This window comes from Meleagris gallopavo, chromosome 12 (assembly GCF_905368555.1).
Source record: "Meleagris gallopavo chromosome 12, MGAL_WU_HG_1.1, whole genome shotgun sequence".
In the NCBI taxonomy this organism is placed as follows: domain Eukaryota; kingdom Metazoa; phylum Chordata; class Aves; order Galliformes; family Phasianidae; genus Meleagris; species Meleagris gallopavo.
This window is the reverse complement of record NC_139415.1, coordinates 1410368-1423154: the sequence shown is the minus strand read 5'-3', so window position 1 is coordinate 1423154 and position 12787 is coordinate 1410368. Positions and strand designations below refer to the sequence as shown.

At 46.4% G+C, this 12787-nt stretch overlaps 1 protein-coding gene across 2 annotated transcripts in view; it reads left to right on the top strand.

Annotated features, from left to right (window-relative positions):
• HCN4 (hyperpolarization activated cyclic nucleotide gated potassium channel 4) overlaps nt 1-12787 on the top strand; it is a 100491-nt gene that overhangs the window by 30176 nt on the left and 57528 nt on the right. For both annotated transcript variants that reach the window (XM_085234031.1, XM_085234030.1), the window contains exon 2: nt 1516-1939. In XM_085234031.1, the coding sequence (XP_085090157.1) occupies nt 1516-1939 (424 nt within the window). The remainder of the gene's footprint in view (nt 1-1515; nt 1940-12787) is intronic.

The window sequence follows — 12787 nt, the reverse complement described above, 5'->3', positions numbered from 1 at the left end:
AACTGGTCTGACAAATGAACAAGCAGCACGTGCACACCTTTCTTTGACAAACCCAGCAGTCTCCTTCATCACATCACTGTAAATCCAGATCATAGATTGACTTCACTGGTGTTGAGATGGTCTGGCTTAAGGGAGGGCACAGTTCTCTCCCTTGTGCTTGAATCCTGTTCAGTTGCTGTTTTTTTTTATGGTCTAGGGAGTTAGGCTTATTTGATGCTCAAGAAGTCAATAATATGAACATAAGCACCACGTAGTTTGTGTGACTGACTGGAAGAACTGCTGCAGCTTTCTGAATGTTGCATCTTCAGGTACAGGCAACCAAGCCTGATAATCAGTTTGCTCTGTGGACGTTGTTCGTTCACTGTGACAGATGCCTCTTAATATAAATTATTTATGATGCCTCACAGTGTAATAGCAACAGCCCTGTAGCATACAATGTAGAGCTGATGGAACCTTGGCAAGGTGAGAACACAGTGCATAGGCATCTCCACACGTGAAGCATCTGGGAGGGATTGGATCACCACTATGTTGGGCAATGAGGGTCCTTTGTGAGACTCCTCAACAAAGTATGAGATCCAGAAATAATTTCAGTCTGCACTCTGGGTGAGTTACAGCAATGTACAGAAGGTTCCTGTGCTTAGGAAACCTGCCTTGGCAGGGGGTTGGACTGGATGACCTCCAGAGGTCCCTTCCCATTCCTATGATTCAGTGATTGTGTAATGTCATGTGATTGTGTGTCTTTTATGCTTATACGTGGGGAAAATCTTTTAAAATCCCAAACAAATAAACTAGGAACTATTTAAACTGTCTTCAAAAATGCAAATGAGTGTTGTTGTAAGGTCTAATGGCTACTATTGACTTGCCATTAAGGTGAAGTTAAGTTTCTTGAAGTCTGTGCTTCATGGCACAGTCGTTCAATGTTGTTCTTGCTAGATGTGTGATTCTGGGCTTTATTGACCGTTTCTGTCCAGCACAGGAATCTATAGAGCGTGGGTAAATTCAGAGTCTAAGCTGAGTGTAAGCCCTACCGAACACCAGAGATTCCAGCAGGTTCTAGTTCCATCCTGATGCCAGTGCTGTCAGTGCCAGCTACTCCTAAAGAAGGATCAGATGGTAGCGAGCAGGCCTGATCAAATAAAGCCAAATGGCTTTATTGACTTGCTGACTTTGAGCCCTCCCAAATACCTGTTTTCTCTCTCTCTTTTCACAGCAATCACTGCAGTAACTTCAAATATCTGTCTTCTTGGTGGCCCTGAAGGCCCACTCAAAGTTTTTCAGTGAGTGTGTCCAGCCAGGTACCCAGTTCATCTCTGAACATTTTCAGCCAGAAAATGAGTGTCCCGTTGATATTAATTACACTGGCAGCTTGTGCACTGGGAAAACATCAGGCAGACTAGCAAAGATTAGGTAATGAGCAACAATAAAGATGTATGAAGTACATCAGTTCTGTTGATGAGAGCTCCCTGTTCTCCCACTCCCACAGCTAATTTCACGTGTCTCTGTCTCGCTGTCCAGGTTTTACTGGGATTTGACCATGCTGCTGCTGATGGTAGGGAACCTGATCATCATCCCTGTGGGCATCACTTTCTTCAAGGATGAAAACACCACCCCATGGATTGTCTTCAACGTGGTTTCGGACACGTTCTTCCTCATCGACCTTGTCCTCAACTTCCGAACAGGCATTGTGGTGGAGGACAACACAGAGATCATCCTAGACCCACAGAGGATCAAGATGAAGTACCTGAAGAGCTGGTTTGTGGTGGATTTTATCTCCTCCATCCCCGTTGACTACATCTTCCTGATAGTTGAGACCCGCATCGACTCGGAGGTGTACAAGACAGCCCGGGCACTGCGCATTGTGCGCTTCACCAAGATCCTCAGCCTCCTGAGGCTCCTGCGGCTCTCCCGGCTCATCCGCTACATTCATCAGTGGGAAGAGGTGAGCAGAGGCTGTGGTGCACTTGCATCCTAAGTCTTTTCTCCACTTGTGCTGATATATTCCACAAAGGTGCTTTCATTGAATGCCCATTCTCCTGCTTTGTTCCGGTGTGAATGCTGGAGAGTTGCGTCTTGAGTGTAATGCTTTGCTTTGAGCAGGTTCCTAAGAGGGTCTTCAGCATATTGTTACTTAGTCGCTTGAGACTGTGCTGTCTCCTTGAGGGTTGTAATATATGTATATATGTATGTAATATATGTAATATATGTATATATGGGCTGAGAGGTGAGTCTGCTGCAGGCAGCATGAAGTTATGAGCTGCCTGTGAGGGGAGCAGTTAGCATGTTGTGGGCCCCTTAGAGACTCAAGGGCCCAGAGACAGCACAATGGAAAGGTCTAGAGACAGCTGGTTTGCAGAACCTGTGGCATTTATTTGTCCAGGTAACTTCTTTAACATCCTTAGGTCTTAAATAAATGGCTCGGTTATATATTTATAGCTTTCTCACTTTCTAAATTCTCTGACATGGTGTTAAGGGGAAGAGGAAAGAAGAACATTCTGCAGACAAATAGGGTCTATTTAAAACATAATGGTCTGGTGAAAAGCAAGAGCCCCACTAGCCTGTGCTGTTCCCAGAGGAATTTCAATATAGAATCATAGAAGCATAGAATCACAGAATGGCTTGGTTGGAAGGGACATCAAAGATCGTATAGTTTGAACACCCCTGCCATGAGCAGGGTTGTCAACCACTAAATCAGGCACCAGATCAGGCTGCCCAGGGCCCCATCCAGCCTGGCCTTAAACAGCTTCAGGGATGGGGCATCCGTGACTTCTCTGGTTGGCCTGTTCCAACATGTCACCGCCCTCTCAGTGAAAATTTTCCCCTGACATTTAATCTAAATCTCCCTTTTTTTAGTTTAAAACCATTCCCCCTTGTCCTATCACTATCTACCCATGTAAAAAGTTGATTTCCTTCCTTCTTATAAGCTCTTTTTAAGTATTGGAAGTCTCCTGCCTCTTCTCTTACAGAGCCTTCTCTTCTCCAGGCTGAACAACCCAGCTCCCTCAAACTGTCTTTTAGCAGAAATGCTCCAGCTCTCTGTGTGTTCGTGGTACTCCTCTGGACCTGTTCCAAAAGCTCCACATTTTTCCTGAGCTGGGGACCCCAGAACTGAATGCATTACTCCAGATGGGGCCTCACAGTGGCAGAAGGGGACAATCATCTCCCTTCTCCCTGCTGGCCACCCTTCTTTCAGTGCAGCTGAGGATACTGTTGGTATCCTGGGCTGCAAGAGCATGCTGCTGGCTCATGTTAAGTTTTTCATCTACCAGGACCCCTAAGTCCTTTGCAGAGCCACTCTCAAGGAGTTCTCTCAGTCTGTACTCGTATCTGTGCTTGCTTCAACCCAAGTGTGACACTTTGGCCTTGTTAAACCTCATTAGGTTCACATGGGCCCACTTTTCAAGCTTGTCCACATCTCTCTGGATGGCATTTTTTCCTTCTGTCATATCAAATGCACCACTTGGTGCCATCAGCCAACTTGCTGATGTCATTGAAAAGATGTTAAAGGATACAGGTCCCAAGACAGACCCCTGGGGGACACCACTTGTCCTCCACCTGAACACAGAGCCATTGACTACAACCCTCTGGCTGTGACCATTCGACCAAGTACTTATCCATCAATTGTCCACATTTCAAACCTCCATCTCCAATTTAAAGATAAGGATATGGTGTGGAACAAGTTGTCAGGTTTCGTGTGAGAGAAGCCACCACCTTACAGGTAGCTTGAAAATTAGTTATTTTTTTCCCCATCTCTGTGCTCTCCAAAGCAGAGAGAAAGCTCCCTGCAGCTTTCTCCACATGCCAGTAGCATATTTTCAGGACAAGGAAAGCTGGTCAAGGCAATTTCATCTTCTTTTCCATTTTTTCTATGCTGCTTTGGAGCAGAAGCTGACGCAGAGCATGATCTAATGCAGAGCGTGCTCCTGGGAATGTGAAGGGGAAGCAGCCATGCAAGTCATAGCTGGATCACACTGAGCTGTCAGAACACTAATTCATGACAGAGGCAAACCTTCTTCCTCCTTCCAGCATCACAGACTCAGAGTATTAGTGCATACTTCACAAATTTCACGCTTCATCTTTGTAGCTTTATAATTTGTGAATGTTTCACTTGCAGCAGACCATAGTGGCTCATTGAAGTTTGGGATGACTTTTGTGCAAGGTGTTGTACAGATGTAAGGGGGGGGGACGGGGGGGGAAGACAGCTCCAGCCCTTAAGACTTCACTACTAGGTTAATTTGATTCATAGCACAGACAGACGGGAAGTGCACTGAGAGATGGAGACAAATGAAGCAGAAATGTCTTCCGTGGAGTGACTCAGGAGCTCGGAGACTGAGCTGAGCAGTGAAATATCTCCAGCTCTATTGTCTCATCCCTTGGTTGCTTTGCTTCTCTGTCCTCTAATCTGAGAGCACTAGGGAAAGGTGAGTTGATGGCCTTTGAGTTGTCAAAGTGGGTCCTTCATACTGATTTACAGGTAGCTATGGCAGCACAAAGCTCAGCCCTTGCTCAGTGCTGCTACTTGACTTCCTTTCCATAACATGGTTGAAGAGGAGTTGAATACATTTGCGTTCATTGTACTGAATTTTTTTAAAAACAGAATGAAATGTAAGCAAATCAGCTCCCTTTCCCTGTCTCACTTCTCACACAGTTTCACTGAGCAGCCACGTGTAATTTCACTCTCATAAAGCAGAAAGGTGGGACATTCTGCTCATTTGCTGGCTGTTCTGGGTACCAGGGCTCAGCAGTGCAGGGTGCACTCCGGGTCCCTCCTGAAAAGCAGACACCCTGGAGTGATGCAGTGCTGCAAGTGGAAGGGACAGATGGTGTTGGATTGCAGTTGGAGACTGCAATGCAGACTCTGTTATGCATTGCAGAGCCCAGCAGAGCAAACACGATCGTCTTTTTTCAAACAGGGCTCGACCCAAGCAGCAGTTTTCCAATGACAGTATGGTACTAGGAAGTTTTCCACCTTCTTGAAAAAGAGAGAGGGACAAAGAGAAGGGGCAGTCTTTTGCCACTGGCGCAGTGTGTGCTACAAAATGACAAGGAGATGGGAAAGAAAAGTGCTTCTTCATCTTTGTGTGGGAGTAAGCTGTTGTGCTCCCTGGAGCCACGCTGACAGTTCTCAGAGCAATCACTGCTGCCATGGGAAACTTAGCTCCTTGCTTGTACCTACTGCTGAGACTGAGTCCTGCATGAGGAGGAGAGGAGGATGCGCTGTACGCAGAGATGTCAGTCTTTTTGCTCTGTCTCCTGTGTGCATCTGTGCATTAGTGTCAATGTGAGTGAGTACAGGGATAAGTGGTCACTTCCTGAGTTCGCGAACAGCAAGCCTCTCTGTTTCTTCCCCTGCAACTGTCCATGCTCTGCATGAATTTATCACTCACCCTGCAGAGAGGAAGGAACAGCCTTCTGTAGGGCTGCAGTGCTGTAAAACAGCCAGCCGCTCATCAGTTCCAGATCAATGCTAGTCATGAGTCTGTGGGCTCAAGAGCCAGTGGTTTGAAGTGCCTGCACTGTTCTGTCTCAGCAGTAGATCACTGCAACGTCCTCCCCCAGATCTGAACCAAGTGCTTTGGGGCCTGCAGCTTGGCAAACACACTAAAGCAAAAAGACACACAAAAAAGAAAAGCAATCCATTGCACTCATATTCACTGGAGTATGAAAAAAAGCTTAGTTCCAAATGTGGCAGTTTATTTGCATTATCCATTTTGCATGAGTTGTCCAAGGAATGAATTTACCAGTAGGGCAGAATATAAATAGAGTCTTTCTGAAGTGTCTGCCTGGATCTATCCTGCAGTCAGGGGCTTGACTGCAGTGTTGGGAGACTTGGGCCTGGTGTGCCTGTGTGTTATAAACTTCATGGTCTGGTGGTTACCAAGTGCATAAGCAGAGGTGCACGATGCAGCCTGGATCTGGAGCTGTACTGCTAAAATTAGAGCAAGCCTGGGTACTTCTGTCACACCTTGGTCCTAGTCATGGGAACAGTCCAAAAATGGCCTAAGAGAAGATTACAAGATCACATGTGATCCCTGGAGCAGCTAGAGAACTGCTATGCTGGAAGAGGGGCTACTGGACAGCCTGAGCTCTCAGTACAGCAGCAAAAAAAGCCCAGAATCCTGCAGAATGCAGTATGTGATAACTGCACACACCCTACTTCACACTGGCTGGCTTGGGGCAGCCCAAGGGAGCTCTTGTCATCTTGGCCTTTGAAGCACTCCAGCAGCTCTTCACAGAGTGGCTGGGCAGGTTTGTGGTTCTTGGCATGTGAAAATGGGGGCACGCTGTGGCTCACGGACACAGAGAGCTGTTGTCTTTGAGAAGCTGGTCCAAGAAAGCCAGCTCTGAATATCAGCATCTTACAAACCTCATCCCAAGGTCACCCAGCAGAAATAATGAAAGCAGAATAATGCCATGTAACCCACATACCCAATCAAAATGCAGTGCAGATTGTGAGTGTAAAACAAAATTCCCTTTAGGTTTTCATGGGCAGAATTGATTGAATTTTTTTTTTTTTTTATACGAGCATTTTGCTGAGTTTTCCCTATTTTATGCACAACATCTACCCCAGTGTTTGGTGCCAGGAGGCTGTAGCCTATGTTTAAGATCAAGCTATTGTGACTCATGAACAAGGGACGTTTATTGGGATACCAGTAAAGTCCTGCTCCTATAAATTGGTTTCCACATAGCACATAAGCAGTGCTCGCCAAAACATCTTGATCTCAGAATCTCTGTGAGAAATTATGGTGAGAAGGTAAGAAAATAGATGGTTTTCAAATAAATCACAATGATAAGAGATTATCATAAGTGATGGGATTTTTTAAGATTTGTGTTGGATAAAAAAGAAGTTACAGTTTTTAATTTCAGTGTCTGTGAAGAAAAGGACAATTTATTGATTTTTCAAACTCTTACTTCAAGGTAAACATGGAAACCTTCCTGATTGCTGTCATTTTCTTCACTTGAGTGTCCACATTATACAGAAGTTTCAGAATAGAGGAAATGCATCTTCTCAGGTCTGCTATTGGCTACAGATTGCATCATCTGAAAGATGACATTGCTTTCAGGAAGATTCAGAGATATTCCAAAAACAGATCCAAAGTCTCGAGAGGTTATGTGGAAGAACAAGGAGAGAGCTTCCAAAGAGTGTGAGAATATGGCTCTCAATTGATTTTCATTTTCATTTGAACAACTAATTCCCCTCGGTTCTTCTGACCTATTTGTAGCCCTCCTTCAATTAAATTAAATTAACATGGCTAGTGGCCTGGGGGATGTAACGTTAGTCCAAATCCATAACTAGCTCCTGAGAGGGGAGGAGCTGGGCGAAATGATTGTACTCAAGCAGCACAGCGGGGTCCCATTCCATGAGCAGTTCAAAATAGCTTAGCAGATTTTTCATCGATATGATTTGCAATTCTGTCGCGTTAAATAGCAAGGCAGGCCCATGAGAGTAACTCATTAAAACCTCTGACCACCCTTGAGTAAAGTCAGACTCAGCAAACACGGGGAATGAGGCAGGGAGAGAGAGAACGGGCTGGGTTTCTTCCTTACTTTGCATTACCTAATTTCTGAAGGCAGCATTATTAAGCATTTGTCTTAATGTCATTGCAGGAGCTTATTAGAATCATAATGCCTGTTGTGGTAATTTGCATTCTCTCTGCACAGTGACCCAAAACTGGAGCATCTTTTCCTTTTAGAAAAAATCCCGGCTGCACTGCAATCAATAGCAAAAAAGTAACGCTGACATATTAGAAGGAGGCTGCTCAGGATTTTACCCCGGCCTTTTCCATCAAGCTGTTTTCTCCTGTGCAGAATGTCATTGTGAAGAGAGGACAGATGACCGAAGTAGGCAGGTGTTCCTTACTTCTGTACAGACACTGCATCTACCACTACCTCTGGGCAGGTAGTGACCCACCCCTGCCCTGTGTCACCTCTCAAGAGAAAGATACGTCAAAAAAATTTTTTTTGGCAGAGTTTGTCTTCAACAGGAGGCTCTGCTGCTGTAACACAAATTAAGCTTTCCACCTGTGCAATGGGAGTGCACAGTTACAAAGACAGTATCATAAAAAATCGCTTATAATGAATTACAAGGAGCAAGGCAAATATTTGAATAGCTGCACAGCTACAAAGGGTGCCATAAAAAGGAAAAAGCCTTTTCTATTTTTTGCAGTCACCTTCTGGCAGTGCTTAATGCGTCTCCTGTCAACAGGATGGTATGATACGGGGAATAGATGGCTGGAGGGGCCGGGAGTAGGGCGCAGAGCCATTTGTCTCTAGGTCAGTAGTTCAGATCCTGCTCGCAGCAAGTGAAAGCCATTTGCCATCTCCTGGCTGTGTTGTCTCTGATGTGTTCCTTGTAGACAGGTACCTGCATGACAGAATGAGCTGGGGCTGGCCGTGGTAAGCCTCAGGCTCCCCTTTGTAGCAGCAGTGGGGTTTCAGTTCCCCTGCACACCTGAAGTCCCTTTGGATCATGGCATAGGGCATATTACAAGAGGGTCGTGCTGGCGCCCAGCCTCTTGTTCCATGTGTCACAGGGCTGTCAATCTGCTCTTTTACACTGCCCTGAAATTATAAAGGCTTTCAAAAGAGAAAGGCTGAGCTCCTAATGATCCCTAATCACTGTGATAGCCGGTTTTCCTCCAGCCTTTCATTTTCCTCTTCCCTCCAGCTCCTCCTGTCCTACTCCTTCACTGGACGCTGTGTAAGTTGCCTTTCTCTCAGAGAGCTCACGTCCCACATCTCTCTGCCAGCACCAGCTGCCCGCAGCTCGACTCCCATATCTTGCAAGCTGCCTGCTGTTCTGCTTCAGGCCATTGTTTTTGGAGAGGACTTTCTGGCAGGCCTTGTTATTGCTGTTGTGTCACAGTGACAGAGGGTCCTCAAAGGAGTCTGGTGTGAGGAGGTTCCTCCTGCAAGCAATGCCATTGTCTAAGAGTTATTGCAGAGGCTCTGTGTTGATAGGATGTGCCCCTCAACATAGTGATGCAGCCTGCCACAGTGTATATGTGATGCATCGCTACATACTGCTGGCATTAGGAACAACCAGTGCAGCTTTTGGAACAGGAGGGAGATTCCTGTTAATATTTGGGTTGCTGATTCACTGCCAAATCTGTTTTCACATTAGCTGTATGGGAATAATGTTCTGACAGACTCATATGGTACTTTAAGGCCAGCATGTCTGAGGCACGTTAGCCTTGGCGAGTGGGAGCAAATTAATTGCTCCTCTCATTGCAGCTTCTTCCAGGAAGACACTATTGATTGCATTCATATCCAATGAAAAACTGTAATGAGGTAGCTAAAGAGAACAGCACTGCCTCACCTCACTTTTCTTATTTAGGAAGACAGGGTTGGAAGGGACTGTGCCACATCCATGTGTCACGTGAATCAAGCAGGAGCTTAACTGTGGAAAAAAAAGGAAAGGAAAAAGAAAAAAAGAAGAAAAAAGGGAAGGACAAAAGGGTGTTGGGATGTGTAAGGAGGAGCCTGGCTGCATGGGGTTGCTTTTTACCACAAGAGACAAATATCAGCACATCTTGTTGTCTGTAGGCATTTACTGCACCCTGTGGCAAGCGCTGTCCTGTTGCGGGGCTCCAGGAAGGCCAGGAAGGCTCAGTCTCTCTTGCAGACCAAGCTCACCTGGGCAGAGTGCAGTGTTTGGACCTGTGGCCCTAGAACCATCACTAGATAATGCTGTGAGCTGAGGAATTCATCTGCCTTGTTGAGCAAACAAGGTAGCCAAAGGCAAACTCTTACTTGTAGGAGATGCTGTGCACGGAGGAAAAGGGATAGAGCGATGTCAGCTGTGCAGAAGAGGCAGGCCCCATCCTGCCTGAGGTGTGCACAAAGGTTCACCAGCTGCGAGGGCCTGACCTGGGCCACGCTGGCTGCAGGAAGAGGGAACGTTCCTCCACAGGGCAGCAAACCCGAGGCCAAGCTTTGGCTCCGAGCATTCTCACTTCCACGCCAGGGAAAAAAGTTGCCAGCCATAGTTCAAGACTGCAGTACACCGTGTCCATCTACCATCAATATTTCCCTCTAAACCATCTCCCCCAGTACAACATCCAGATATTTCTTGAGCGCCTCCAGGATTGGTGACTCCATCATCTCTCTGGGCAGCCTGTCCTAGCGCCTGACCACTCATTCAGAGAAGTATTTCCTAATGTCCAACCTGAATCTCCTGTGGCACAACTTGAGGCCATTCCCACTCATCCTATCTCTTGTTACGTGGGAGCAGAGGCCAAGCCCAGCTCACCACAACCTCCAGTCAGGGAGTTGCAGAGGGCAGTAAGGTCTGTCCTGAGCCTCCTCTTCTCCACACCAACCCATCCCAGCTCCCTCAGCAGCTCCCCATAGCACTGGTGCTCCAGACCCCTCACAGCTCTGCTGCCCATCTCTGGACACGCTGCAGGGCCCCAGTGTCTTTCTGGCAGTGAGGGGCCCAACTCTGAACACAGCACTCCAGGTGCAGCCTCACCAGAGCTGAGCACAGAGGGATGATCACTTCCCTGCTCCTGCCGGCTGCACTATTGCTGACACAAGCCAGGATGTCACTGGCCTTCTTGGCCAAATGGGCACACTGCTGGCTTGTGTTCAGCCAGCATGGACCAATATTCCCAGGTCCATTTCCTCTACACAGTTTTCCAGACACTCTGCCCCAAGCCTGTAGTTGGGCACACAGGATTAATGTGGCCAAAGTGCAGGACCCAGCACTTAGTCTTGTTGAACTTCATCCCACTGCCCTCAGCTCAGTGATCACAGCCTGTCCAGATCCCTCTGTAGGACCTTCCTGTCCCCACTTCCTCCCAATTTGGTGTCCCCTGCAAACTTACTGGGATGCACTTAATGCCCTTGTCCAGGTCATCAGTAAAGATATTGAACAGGACAGGCCCCACTACCGACCTCTGGGGAACACTATTCATGCTAATACAATGCAAAACAGCCTTAACTTTCTGTGCTAGTTTGAGGTGAAAGGAGGAAAAGATCTTTCTGGGGAAGGACAAGCTTCACTCCTTCATACACAGAGAAGTACGAAGGTTTAATGGGCAAGAGCCTTATTGATGAAGTTATTTTCTGAGCACCGCTGTGAAAAGAGCTGTTTTCAAGACAGTTTCAGGACATGCAATTATCCAGTTTGCCAGCTTAATGCATTCAACTTAACCTCATTTTTATGAAACAGAAATCAATGTAGTAACTTTTTCAGAGCAGAGGGATGACATTTTATTCTTGCTTTTCCCACAAGGATGCATATTTTTAAGCTTCCTCTTCTTTAACTCCTCCCTCTCCCAGTTTTGATTAAACAGGAACACCCCAAGGGCTAGAGGAAAGGATGAGGCATTTTCCATGTTCCCAATCAGAATGGAAGATGTTTATGCAATCTTTTTGCAATGCATGGCAAAATTCTCCTTGTCTTTATGGAAAAGAACTCAGAACTGCATCTACGACCTCAGTACAAGAACCTTTTTTCATTCCGATGCCGTGTCACCAGGCAAGAATTCCAATATGATGTTGATGATGCTGATCTTCACCCCCAAGGTTCATTCCAGGGAACGAGTGTCCCTCATTCTCTGCCCTTCCTGCCTCGGTCACTTTGTCCTTCACAGTTAGGGATATTTTGGTAATGGTCTCTCCCTTTGTTTCTTCTCCCCTTCCTGAGCAGGAATTCCTTCAGAACAACAGCAGCAGGAGCTGTGCACTGGATAATGTCTCTCCAGAAGCTCTTCAACAAGAGTGCGCACAGAATTGGAGAGAGTAGTGTTAATTGCCCTCCTTGTGATAAATATGCCACTCTCAAGTACTTCTACCCCTAGCACTTCCCGAAGTGTCTTGCACCACACGCAGGGTATTTTAGTCAAGGAACAAATGTAAAACTGGGCACTGTTCCTGCTCTTTTGTAGAAACAGAGCCCTTATGTGGTACATAGATATCTTTACATTTTGTGGCTTTTCATCATACTATGCTATGCTTAATAGCATTTCTCTTGAATTGTTGACTTGAGATAGATGAGAAGAGGATGGTATCATGCTTACTTTGGATCTTTGGTCCCTGAGAGGCACGAGAGAAGGAGAAAATTCATTAATGCATTTCTCAGGTTTGGATTTGAATCAAGAAGAGAAGATGATGGTCTTCAGAGTATGCAATTGGACTTGGAATCGGAGACAACAAGCCGGAGGGGAAATACTGAGGTCGGGGCCAAGACCTGAAGGTGACTGAGGACAAATTGGAAAAGAAGTGCTTGGTGCAGTACTGTGTGCAGCAGGCTCAGGAAGGGGAAGAGTTAGGATCCACAGAACACTGCCCAGTGCTGAGGTGGTGCACAGACCCTGCTCCAAGAGTCTGCCAATGTGGAGGGTTGCATGGGGAAACCTGCAGCAGGTGAACATGGAGAGAACCTCTGCGTGCTGGCAGTGACGAACAGTCAGACAAGCAGCAGCAGTGCCTCCTTGTAAACACTGGGAAGAAACTGTGAGGATAATGTCTCTTAAAGCAGCTGACAGGCCTGCTCTTCCTCAAGTCCCTGGAGGGGGTGGAAAACAGTTAAGACGCAGCAGCTGTGTTTGTTGTGTTCCTTTTTTTCTTCTCATTTATATATTTTTTTCACCCAGCAAACTACCGGGTGTTAATTCCTCTTGATTTGCTGCATCTCAGTGCAGCCCAATTTGGAGAGGCTGTCCCTCAAATAGGGTTGATTAGACTCCTCTCCAATATGCATCACCCAAACACTAATTCCACTTTATCCCATCAGTGTGTCTGGCTTTTCTGATGCTACAAAGAATTGAGCTGGAATTGTCTA